This window comes from Myotis daubentonii, chromosome 4, assembly GCF_963259705.1.
Source record: "Myotis daubentonii chromosome 4, mMyoDau2.1, whole genome shotgun sequence".
Lineage (NCBI taxonomy): Eukaryota > Metazoa > Chordata > Mammalia > Chiroptera > Vespertilionidae > Myotis > Myotis daubentonii.
In genome coordinates this window covers 78,403,539-78,415,935 of record NC_081843.1, presented here as the reverse complement: position 1 = coordinate 78,415,935, position 12,397 = coordinate 78,403,539, and the positions used below count along the sequence as shown (strand labels likewise).

Below are 12,397 nucleotides of genomic sequence, written 5' to 3'. Positions count from 1 at the left end.
CCCGCCACCGCCGCTGCCCGGCCCGAGCCCCGCGCACGCGGCCCTTGTGCTTCGGTCCGGGCCGCCGACTTCCGGGCCGCGCGAGGCAGGGGCTCTGGGCCGCCGCCCACGATCGCGACCGGTGCGCCTATCGAGCCGCCACGTCCCGGCCCGCCCACCGCTGGCTTGCGGAGGGGGTGGGGAGCTGCGCGGGCGGCGTGGCCCGGTGCGGACCCCGGCGGCCCGGCCCACACCACGCGCCTGGCCCGGTTGGGCCTGCGGGCTGAGCGAGAGGCCAGGTGGCGGGCGCTGCTTGAGCGGCGGGGCTCCCGCCGAGCGACCGGCCAGCCATGGGGTGGAGCTGGCGCGGGGTTTGAACTGCCGCGGTTCGGGGCCTGGGGTTACTTCCCGGCTCTTGGCCCGAGCGGGTTGGAGGCGTAGACGTGGGGGCTTTCAGACCTGCCCCTGGGCTGTTCGTGCTAGCACCTGTTGCTGGCTCCCAAATGAGATTTTCTTTTTAAATCTTTGGCTCAAGGATGCCTGTTCAATTATCCAAGCCTTTGTGGAGTTAGCTGGTGTAGCGGTCCTATTGCTAGAGGCGGAAAGGATTAGAGAAGAAGCAAAACCTGCCGTGTGTGCTCAGTAGTGCCCTGAACTGTGGGCCACGGTGAATTCTAATTGGAGCCCATAAAGGAAACAGATTCACTCACCTGGTCATAAGTAAACTTTTTATCTGTTATTTTAAGACCAAAGAAGTTAATTTAAAAAAAAAAAACTTGTCTATTTTTGCAAAAAAGCCTCTTGATGTTTATTGTTAAGCAGCAAAATTTACTAAATATGGAGTTTGGTAAGTAAGCTCCTTTAGTGTAGTTTGGGCTTAATTAAATTTAAAACAGTAAAGGAAATGTGTGTGTATACAATTACATCAAAAGAAAGCATAAGTTTCAAGGAAGTACTGCATTGCTGTAACTTCAAATCTTAGCTTCTTGGTTAATGTGCTGCTTATTTAAAAATGGAAGTCTGCTTGAGTTTTGTTTTTTTAAGCCATTTTATTTGAATACTGTTAATACCAAGGGAAGAATAGTATTGGGGTTTGTTGGAGCTTGTATCCTAAACCCTATTATGGCTTAAGTTAGCCAAGCCCTAAACCACATTGTAATTTCTAATACTGTATAGCACTGAATATCATACTTTAATACGTATTTATTAAATACCTTTTATATGCCTGGTATTGTACTTGGGCTAACAATCAAATTTAAAGTTTATTCTGTGTACCTGGAGCATTGTTTGCCATCTATCCATCTACATAAGGAAAAAGGTAAATTTCAGTTGATAGAGGTGACCAGTTTTAAATACCCACACTACTCTGTATTTTCAAAGTGCCTAGTGATGAACTTGTTCTTTTGTGTCTCTTTAGGAAAGACTGTATCAATGTTTTTGTTCTTTATTTTTTTTTTTTGTATAAACTTGAGAGCTTTTTGAAAGGTCATTGTAATAATAGTATATATAGATGGTGGCAGTTGTAAAAAAGTAAACTTTGTCAGGAAATATTTATGAAAAATTACTAGCCTATCAGTATGCTCTTAGTCCTGGCCATTCACTAAGAAACGAAGTCAATAGGTTTTTCTAGGACAAATAAAGTAGTCAGTCACACCTTGGAATTTTTCTAGATAGTGATTTTGCTAGTTTTACATTTTGACCACTAAATATTGAGGGTATTCCACTATGTAATAAATAGATAATACAGTGTACCTTGAGTTTGTATCATGCATTTAATTTCTTAATAAAGTTAGGTCCATTGAGTAAAAACACGAATATTTCTGTCTATTAAAACACAATTAAGGATGTTAGTAAAAAGTATAATAGAGATTAAAAGGGCTTGAAGACAAAACAGTATTATGCCATTGTTAACTGCCAACAGAATAAAATACCTGCATATTTGTACCACTGAAAATGTTAGATCCTGGAGGTGGTAAACAATTATAGCACTATTGCAGTGTAGTAATTTCATAACACTGACTTTATTTTATGTAATAAAATTGGAATGTAGGCTTGTGCACAAATGACATTTAATCTTAATGTTTGAACTCTGAAGAACAAATGAGTAATAAAAGCACTTTTCAAGTTAAAAATATTCTTAGTTGGGATTTTTAAAGTTCAAAGAAATTCTGTTATGAAAAATAATTTTGCGATTTTGAGCATGCCGAAGATGGAACTTGGTTTATGTTGTATTGGGTATAATTGATATAAAATATTAAGTTTATTTCAGCCAAGGCTAGAAATACCACAAAAAGGAATTCTTGATTTTACATTAAAAATATTTAATTTTTCTTAGATTACTTTGAGAAGTTTCCTTAACTACTGTTTGTTCTAGAAACTGGAACAACTCAATCAATATCCAGATTTTAACAACTACCTGATTTTTGTTCTGACAAAATTAAAATCTGAAGGTAAGTAGGGTCTATGTTAAAACTACAAAAAATGTCTGTAGGGCTTGTTAAAATATACTGGGAATTATTCATTTCAAAGGATTTCCTTTTGTAGTAACCACCTGCTTTAGAGATGTGAAATAAGCAAAGAGATTTGAGTTAGTATACTACTCTAAGCATTTAGATGCTTATTAGTAAGCATTCACTTGTTAATTGAATGGTTTTATGACAATTCCCTCATTCTTTGCAAATGAAAGGAGTGTTGCAAAGTCCACTTTGGGATTTTGCTTCAGTCCTTGTACAATAATGGCATAAAGATTTATTCTTTATTCCTTTTAACACACAGAATGAATACAGGATTTACTAATTAATTTATGTGTGTTTATAGAAAACAGTTGAAAGTACATATAACCAAAATGAAAAATCACTTATAATCCCATCACCCAGAGATAAGTAATTAATCTCTTGATTAATTCTGCCCTCCCTACCCTCTTTTATTTATTTAAATAAATTTTATTGATTTTTTACAGAGAGGAAGGGAGAGGGATAGAGAGTTAGGAACATTGATGAGAGAGAAACATCGATCAGCTGCCTCTTGCACACCCCCTACTGAGGATGTGCCTGCAACCAAGGTACATGCCCTTGGCCGGAATCGAACCTGGGACCCTTCAGTCCGCAGGCCGACGCTCTATCCATTGAGCCAAACCGGTTAGGGCTCTCTACCCTCTTTTAGGTGCTTATACACTATTTTAAAAGTTTAATGAAAAAAAATGGGAACGTATTACTTATAGACACTTGTAACTTTTTAAAACCTTATAACATTATACATTAAATTAGTTTACTAACTATTCTTCTATAAATCTTAAATTTAAATTACTTCTGCAACAATTTAAAGCCTGAAAACCTGTATGATTTTTAAATGACAGTCATTTGATTTTTTTTTTTTTTAATGTACTTCTTTGCCAGGTATTTTGTAGGCTCAGAGGCAATGAAGTGAGCAAAATAAACAAGAGTATCTGCCCTTACAGAGATTACCTTGTAGTGAGAGGTGTTCATAGAGTTCTTTGAATTGTGTATTCCCTTCTTGGAACATTGTCAGATACAAAAAGCACTCAGATATGTATTAACCTGTAAATGAAAGTACTGTAATATCCTGTTCAGTGATTAGTGTTTCAGAAGCCATGGTGCAGTAAGATACTGCATTTGGAGTTAGGAAATAAGTCTCAGACTCGGAGACACATTTACCTCTTTTTTCACCTATAAAATGCATGTTAGACTACCAGACCATCTGCAAGGTTTGAGCTCCAAGCTCTAGTCGGTTAATGGCCTTAGTGCGTAGTAAAATCTAACTAATAAATTGTATTCAGATTTTAATAATCCACATACAGTAGAGTGAATTATTTTGAATTATTTTTGAATAATCTAAATCAGGGGTCCTCAAACTACAGCCCGCAGGCCACATGCAAATACAGATATTGTATTTGTTCCTGTTTTGTTTTTTTTAAACTATAGTCCGGCCCTCCAACGGTCTGAGGGACAGTGAACTGGCCCCCTGATTAAAAAGTTTGAGGACCCCTGATCTGAATTGTAAGGGTTTTAATTTGTTGGTTGAGGAATATAATAGAAGCTTCAAAACTTTCTAAACCTACATTTTAAGAAACTAGAAATTCCATCAGTATATCTTTAACGTAAATTAATATTCCTAGCTTGATAAGTGTACTTATGATATTTGGTGGGTGGCGGGGGGATGTTAATCCTTACCCGAGGATATTTTTACCCCTGTTGATGTTTAGAGAAGAATGGATGGAAAGGGGGGTACGGGGAGAGGGAGAGAGAGAGACATAGATGTGAGATATATCAGGCCTGCAACCCAGGTACATGCCTTTGACTGGGAATCAAACCCTGTTTGGTCTGCAAGCTCACGCTCTAACCACTGAGCAAACTGGCCAGGGTGATACTTTGTTTTGGTTTTTTAAAATTTCTGTATTGTTTAAAGTATTATATATGTCCCCCCCCCCCCCCATTGAATACATTGTTTCTTAATAAAGTATATTTTCTCTGTATACTACAGTAGTTGGTAATTAAATCAATGCTATTTCTTTTTGTTTTGTTTTATTTTTTCCTAAGCCTTTATATCGGGCATTTTCTTTTCTTTTTTATTGATTTCAGAGAAAAGAGGGAGAGATAGAAACATCAGTAATGAGAGAGAATCATTGATCAGCTGCCTCCTGCATGCCCCCCACTGGGGATCGAGCCAGCTGCAACCCAAGCATATGCCTTTATCGGAATCTAACCCAGGACCCTTCGGTCCTCAGGCCAACACTCCTATCCATTGAGCCTAACCAGCTAGGGCAATGCTATTTGTTTTTAAAAGAACTTAGTAAGTGAATATTTCTAAACTGTGATTCACTTGGAAATTTTAAGCTTATTTCACCAAGCTTTCTACACTGTCATGTCCTCATCCTAAATTCCAAATATTTAAATGGTTAAAATATTATACTCTTTCTCAAAGCTTTCTTGGTGTATAAAGGTACATCAGAAGTATTTGAAAAAGCAGACAAACATTCAAGTAGCAGGAGAAGTTGGTGTAACTGCCTTCAAAAAGACATATTAGTTACAAAACCACAAAATGTTGGAAAGGGATTTTATTCAGGTTTTCCAGACACTAACTAAAATGTATTTCTTGCCCTGGCCGTGTAGTTCAGTTGGTTAGAGCATCATCCCAATACTCCACGGTTGGAGGTTTGATCCCCGGTCAGGGCACATACAAAGAATCAACCAATGAATGATAAGTGGAACAACAAATTGATATAGTTGATGTTTCTGTGTGTATGTATGTATTTGTTTACACGGAATTGTGGAGTAAAAGTTTAAATCTGGAAGAGACCTCAGAAATGAGCTCATCTAAATCCCTCATTTTACAGATGAGCAAAATGGGGCCCAGTGAAGTAAAGTCTTCTTTTTTAATAAAAGGCAATGGTGACTTTATTAAGTGGGTTTTGGACAGAGGATATTTTTCATTTTAATTAAAAATATTTTAAATCATTTCACTTTATATTTATTGAAACCCTTCATCTTGTAACCTTGTAAAAAAAATATAGTGGTCCTAGTCGGTTTGGCTCAGTGGGCAAAGCATCGGCCTATGGATTGAAGGGTCCCAGGTTCAATTGTGGTCAAGAGCACCTACCTCAGCTGCAGGCTTGAATCCCCAGCCTTGGTTAGGGCGTGTCCAGGAGGCAACCAATCAATGTCTCTCTCATGCTGATGTTTCTCCCCCTCCCTTCCACCCTTTCTGAAAACCAATAGAAAAATATCCGTGGGTGAGGATTCACACACAAAAAACCAAAACAACATAGTGTATTTCTTGTAAATAAATACACATGCCATTTAAAATAAAATTATATTACTGAACTAATGGGCTAACAAGACAAAAAAGTTTGTTGCTTAAGGAAGTTAAATATTTGGCTATTACTTTATGACGGTTTTAAATTTTGAAAAGAAGTTAGAACTGTTCTTCTTTTTTAAAAATGTTTTTATCGATTTTTTTTGGCCTGGTGAGGGGTGGGGGGTAAGGGAAGGGAAAAGGCATGGGTGTGCTGGAGGGAGGAAGCCTATCAATTTTTTTTGTTGTTTTAAGAGAGACAGGAAGGGAGAGAGAGAGAGATAAATAAATACATCGGTGAGAGAGAAACATCATCAGTTGGCTTCTTCTTCATGCCCCCTACTGGGGATAGAGCCTGCAACCCGGACAGTGTTCTGACCGAACCAGTGACCTCTTGGTTTATGGGTCAACGCTCAACCAGTGAGCCACCCTGGATGGGCTTTTCTTTCATTTTAATCTACTTATTGGAATGAGTTGTAATTGAAGCTAGAAAGATTTTATTTATTTTTCTCTCATTTTTTGAATTTCTTTTTATTTTTCACAAAGTAATGTACAAGTTTAAAAATCAAATAGCACAGACTTTAACAGAAAAAGGAAAGTTTCCTGTCCAACTTCTCCTGATTTTTGCTTCCCATAGTCAAAATTTTCAATTCATTTTTAAATCTTATAACTGTTTCTATCGGTATTGACCTCCACATTGACTTTATAAAAATTGTTTATTCTACTCTCAAGATTTTTTCATTTTAAACATTATACATTGACCACCTTACTATGGATGATGAGACTACAGCTCTTTTCTCATCCATCCTACCTTCAACCCTATCCTCCCAGTATAATTACATCACAACTTTGGGTTAAATATTGGAAAGAAGATTTTAAATGGTGATATAAAATCTCTGGCTATATTGCTTGGTGGCCTCAGTGGGGTTTATGTGCAAAAAAACTTTGCCATCTTTTTGCCTCTCTATGTGTTTTACCCTTGACGATTTCAGTGCCAGTCAGATTTTAGGAGCATACTACTAATTAAAACAAGCTCGGGTATTTATTTTTTAATAAGGTATGTGAAATAGTAGTGCTGTAAAAGCATATTCTGTTCAACATAGCAGCTCTTCATGTCTTCTAGCCCTTTGAGGAGAGTGAAAGTACACAGTGCATCAAGTGTAGGCTCTGGAGGCAGACCCCTGAGGTTGATATTTTGGCTTCCCCACTTAGCTCTGTGTGACTTTGGCAAAGGCCTCAGTTTCTTCAGTTGTGCAGTGGGAATAATTACCATCTCATGAGGTTGTGAGGATTAAATGCAAACTACTTGCAAAGCATTTAGTGGTGTTTAGTACCTGATACACACTCAGAAGATCTTAACTATTGCTAATATTGTTGATGCTGGTGCCAATTGGTAACATCAGTTATAGTCTGCAGGTATTAAATTGCTTCTTGAACATTTAACACCACCTATGGATTAAATGTTTTTTTAAAAGTAAATTCTGCCCTAACCGGTTTGGCTCAGTGGATAGAGCGTCGGCCTGGGGACTGAAGGGTCCCAGGTTCTATTCCAGTTAAGGGCATGTACCTTGGTTGCAGGCACATCCTCAGTAGGGGGTGTGCAAGAGGCAGCTGATTGATGTTTCTCTCTCATCAATGTTCCTAACTCTCTATCCCTCTCCCTTCCTCTCTGTAAAAAATCAATAAAATATATTCTAAAAAAAATAAAGTATTAAAAAAAAAAAGTAAATTCTGTTTTTAAGAAAACTTACGGAAATTTTAAACTTGTTTTACTCCCCCTTTTTTTTTTAGCTCAGAGGCAAGTGAAAAACATGGTATAAATGAACGACAATTATTTGTATGTGAAGGTGACCCCATATATTCTTTGTCCACTTGATTTTTAATGAGATATTTTTAGTAACTAACACTTTCAGATCTGTAATTTGATGTTTATCTCAGGTTTCAATAAAGCTTGAATACAGTGGTCATATATAAACTAAATTAACTCTTAAACTAAATTAATGGTTCTCAACCCAGTGCAATTCCTCTCCCTCAATTTCTCCCAGAATTTGACATTAACTGGAAACATTTTTGGTTGTCACAACTTGGAGAATTGATACTGGCATCTGTGGCCAGTGATACTGCTGACCATCTTATAGTGCACAGAACAGCACCCCACAACAAAGAATTATTTGGCCCAAAATGTCAATAGTGCCAAGGTTGAGAAACCCTGAACTATAAAATCATAGAGCTAATCTTTTGAAATCATTTATGATATATTTTCCTGGTTATAGCAAAATTATTGAAATATAATCAGTTTTTGAATGTAAATGTTTTTAAAGTTACTGTTCTTGATAACATTTTAAAATGAAAATGACTTTAAAACTCAGTACTGTTGTTATTTTACTACAGATGAACCCACACGATCATTGAGTGGTCTCATTTTGAAGAATAATGTGAAAGCTCATTTTCAGAACTTCCCAAATGGTGTAACAGACTTTATTAAAAGCGAATGTCTAAACAATATTGGTGACTCCTCTCCTCTGATTAGAGCCACCGTCGGTAAGTTATGTTGTTAAAATTTTGCTTATCTTGTTTGTAACGGTTGTTTTTTGATATGATACACCATTTTCATAGGCATTTCATCTGTTTCAAGTTAAATTGTGATGGGGAAATTTTTCATTGCTACTCTTAAATGCTTAGGATATGTTTATGGTTGCAATAAAAGCTCTCTTGTCCAGTGAGACCCAAGGGTCCCTGGTAGTTGATTAATCAGAGTTGGTGAAAATGGGACATTAATAAGTGATAATAATGTAGGACCACTGTCTTTTCTTGGAGTTGGTTTGTGATTTTATTATTTCAGTCAACATCCTTTAATGTGTTTATACACTTGTGGGAAATTTTCTGTAGAATTAGTGCATAGAAGTGGCATTACTGGGTCAAAGTGTGCTGTTTAAACAGTTAAAATTTAATAGGTATTGCTGAGCACACCAAATTTTATTCCCATCTTTTTGTACACAGAAAATTAAAATGTTTCACTTTTTGCAACTGTGTTAGGCATTAGAAGACTCTTCAGTAGTGGATGAGATTATATGGAGCCAGATAAATTTGAATTTCAAATTTCAACATTCTTCAATCTCTCCTAGCAGAAGTAATGGATGTTAGCGGTCTATTAGTGCCAGGGTGTTACTTATGTTTATTTTTTATCATTGCTTGTTTTAAGGCAGCTTGGTTTCATTTAGGCAGATCTAGAGCTTTCTCTTTTTCTCAGTTCTTCTATATTTTTAACTTTGGGAAAGAATAATTGGCAGAAGGTACAGACCTACTATTAGTCTTGCTGCTTTTTTGTCTTACTACAAACTTATTTTATAGTAAGCCTGATATCTTTAAAATGCTATCCATATATTAACCCTTACCACATACTTTCAAAATTTTTAGCTAAGAATAAATATTGACTAACTTTACATTTTGTAGCTCTTTACCATTAGGAGCAGCCTTCTCAAGACTAATGGTAGAAAATTCAAAAAGAATTCAAACACACAAACAATGGAATTTGCTATTTCATAGTAATCATTAAGCATTTACTGTATGCCAAGCATTTTGTGTGCATATCTCACTGAATTCTCAAAATAACTATTAAAAAGAGCACTTCTAAAAAATTTTATAAATTAGTATTTTGAAGGTTAGAGTACCTATAATTTGCCTATCAGAGTTTATACTCATTAAATAAAAGGATCTATAATTGGCAAGTATATAACTTTGTTACTAATATAAGATTTACTAAGGCAGAGGAAAAGATTAACACAAACTTTTTGTTACATATATGTGTAACTATCACAACTAAGCTGCACTACACAGTTGAAATAATCCAGTCAGAGTGGCATTGTCAGTATGTGCCACTCAGTTCTCCCAGATCAGCTTCCCAGTGATTCATCCTTGATCCAGTAAGTGGGAAACTTTCTATTTTCTCTCTCCATATCTACGTCCCTCCATGGCTGTGATCCTAGGTTAAGCTGGGGAGTTATTAGCTTCTTGATGTATTTTTATTTGAATGTAACAGATTCATACTCCTCACCCAGTAATACATGATACTAACATTTTGTACATATTTTATTCTTTTGTAAATTCTATAAAATAGGAGTGATTTTAATTAGTGGAACTATTCTTGGAGAAGAGCAAGTTGTAGTCTTCTGTACAGATACTTGTTAAAAATAAAAAAGAGGGTAAAGTGTTAAAAAAAAAACAGGTTAGAAACAGATCTGATTTATGCTGTGGTGATATGGGGATTCTTGATGAATGTTATTTAGATGGTTTGGAAGTCTTAGGCTGATTTGGGGCATTTAGTAAGTGGAGGAGGGGGGATTGCGCATGTTTGTGTGCTGTTGTTCACATGATAATACCTAACATAATGCAGTCAGATTTCCTAAAAGTGTGTGTTTTCTTTCAAGGTATTTTGATTACAACCATAGCCTCCAAGGGAGAATTGCAGAATTGGCCTGACCTCTTACCAAAACTCTGTAGTTTACTGGATTCTGAAGATTACAACACTTGTGAGGTAAAAATACTTGCTTCATCATATAATTTTTCTTGTGCTATTGTATACTAAGAAACCTTTGAAATTTTTTCTCTGGAAATATTTCAAAACTTAAAAACCTAAAATTACCTTTGTGTTTTACATTAGTGATCATCTCTTACTCTTTTCTATAAAGACTAAGTTTTAAAACATCTTTACTATATTTCCTACAAAGAAATATCTCCCATTTTTGTATTTGAAAACTTTCCTTGGATATATGTATATCTCTATAATAATAGCCATTGTCAAGCTTAATCAGTTCAGGTGGTATTTTTTGAAGATAGACTTAAAATTGACTAAATTCCCAGACCATGAGTATTTTTTCAGCTTCTCTAAATTGTTTTTGTGCCTCTTACTGTATGACATGTCTAATTTTAATCATGCATTGATTGTAGTATCTCATTGTTCGCCACTGATCAGATCAGTAGCAACCTTTTCATTTGGGAAGGTGAGGGAGTCTCTATTTCCTCTACAATTTCTCACTGTTAATGAGTACTTTAAGACTCTCTCATTAACTGGGCTCCAGTTTAGGTAGAAATCTGTTTTAAATGGAAACCATTATAGGTGTTTTGCGTAAGGCAGTGACCCATCTTCCTCTCAAACAAGAGCATGGCTTGGCAGGGCAGGCACAGGAATAACCTAACATTAAAAATCAGGAGGTCGCCCTAACCGGTTTGGCTCAGTGGATGGAGCGTCGGCCTGTGGACTGAAGGGTCCCGGGTTCGATTCTGGTCAAGGGCATGTACCTTGGTTGCGGGCACATCCCCAGTGGGGGGTGTGGAGGAGGCAGCTAATCCATGTTTCTCTCTATCCCTCTCCCTTCCTCTCTGTAAAAAATCAATAAAATGTATTTTTAAAAAAATTAGGAGGTCTTGTGATGGGGCACTTTGTTGTCAGATCTGACTTGGGGAAGGGAGAAAAGGATAGTTAGCAAAACAGTCTTTAGAAAAGACTCTAAGAAAAAAAAAACTTGCATTCATATATATATATATATGTATATATATATATATATATATATATATATATATATATATATATATATATATATATATGTTTTCAAGTAATGCCTTAGAAATACACTGATAACATTACAGGAAAACTGAATAATATTTAGCCATCGGGTAACGGTTTATTAAAAGTTAAATAGTACACCCGGCTGGTGGCTCAGTTGGTTGAGTGTTGTCCTATAAGCCAAAAGGTTGTGGGTTAAATTCCGAGTCAGAGCATGTATGGAAGGCAACTGATCTCTCTCTCTCTCCCCCTTCCCCCTCTCTCTCATCTCCCTCTCTCCCTCTCTCCCTTTCTCCCTTTCTCTCTTTCTCTCTCCCTCTCTCCCCCTTCCCCTCTCTCTCTCAAATCATTAAAAAATATATCCTCAGGTGAGGATAAAAAAAAAAGGCAATTATATTTTTAAACAAGTTAAATAGTGCTTTGGTATAACAGTAATATAAAAAGAGATCAAAATTTTAAGCACTTTCCAAGAATAAAAAAAAAAAATTTAGCTGCAATAGTCTTGAAATTGTGGAGTAGCTACTACATAAGTCATTCTTTAAAGAGACAGTATTCATAAATTAATTGTACTGTGGAGAATAAGTTCCTGGGAGTTGCTAATGGAATTAAAAGCAGTAAAGCATGTAAGTGGATGAACTAATAGGTTACATATTGTGTGCAAGAGCTCTAAGTTAGCCCATTTGGTGTAAAAATGACTGTGGAGAAATAGTTGCCAATTTGAATTGCCTGCCCTTTTAACAGATTTTGTCACCATTACCCAATAAATGGCTTACATGTATGTAAGTTTTTAACAGTTTTTTAACGATATTAAGACCTCCTTTATGCTTCAAAAAAGAGAAGTGGTACAATGGTTAGATATATGTAAGTATAGTTTTTTACAAACTGATAGTACTTAAAAGAGAAAAAGTATTGTTGACTTAAATTGGTAAGAATATTTCAGAAATTAGGGTTTTGAATTAGATATTACAGTCTCTGCCAACCAAAATAGCTTCTCATTCTAAGTTATTTAATGGTAAAATAAAAATGTATCATTATATATAAAAC

General features: G+C 36.2%; 1 protein-coding gene across 3 annotated transcripts in view; it reads left to right on the top strand.

Moving 5' to 3' along the window:
* TNPO1 (transportin 1) overlaps positions 1-12,397 on the top strand; it is an 87,346-nt gene that overhangs the window by 34,134 nt on the left and 40,815 nt on the right. For all 3 annotated transcript variants that reach the window (XM_059694355.1, XM_059694356.1, XM_059694357.1), the window contains exons 3-5: positions 2,354-2,429; positions 8,182-8,331; positions 10,218-10,324. In XM_059694355.1, coding sequence (XP_059550338.1) covers positions 2,354-2,429; positions 8,182-8,331; positions 10,218-10,324 — 333 coding nt within the window. The remainder of the gene's footprint in view (positions 1-2,353; positions 2,430-8,181; positions 8,332-10,217; positions 10,325-12,397) is intronic.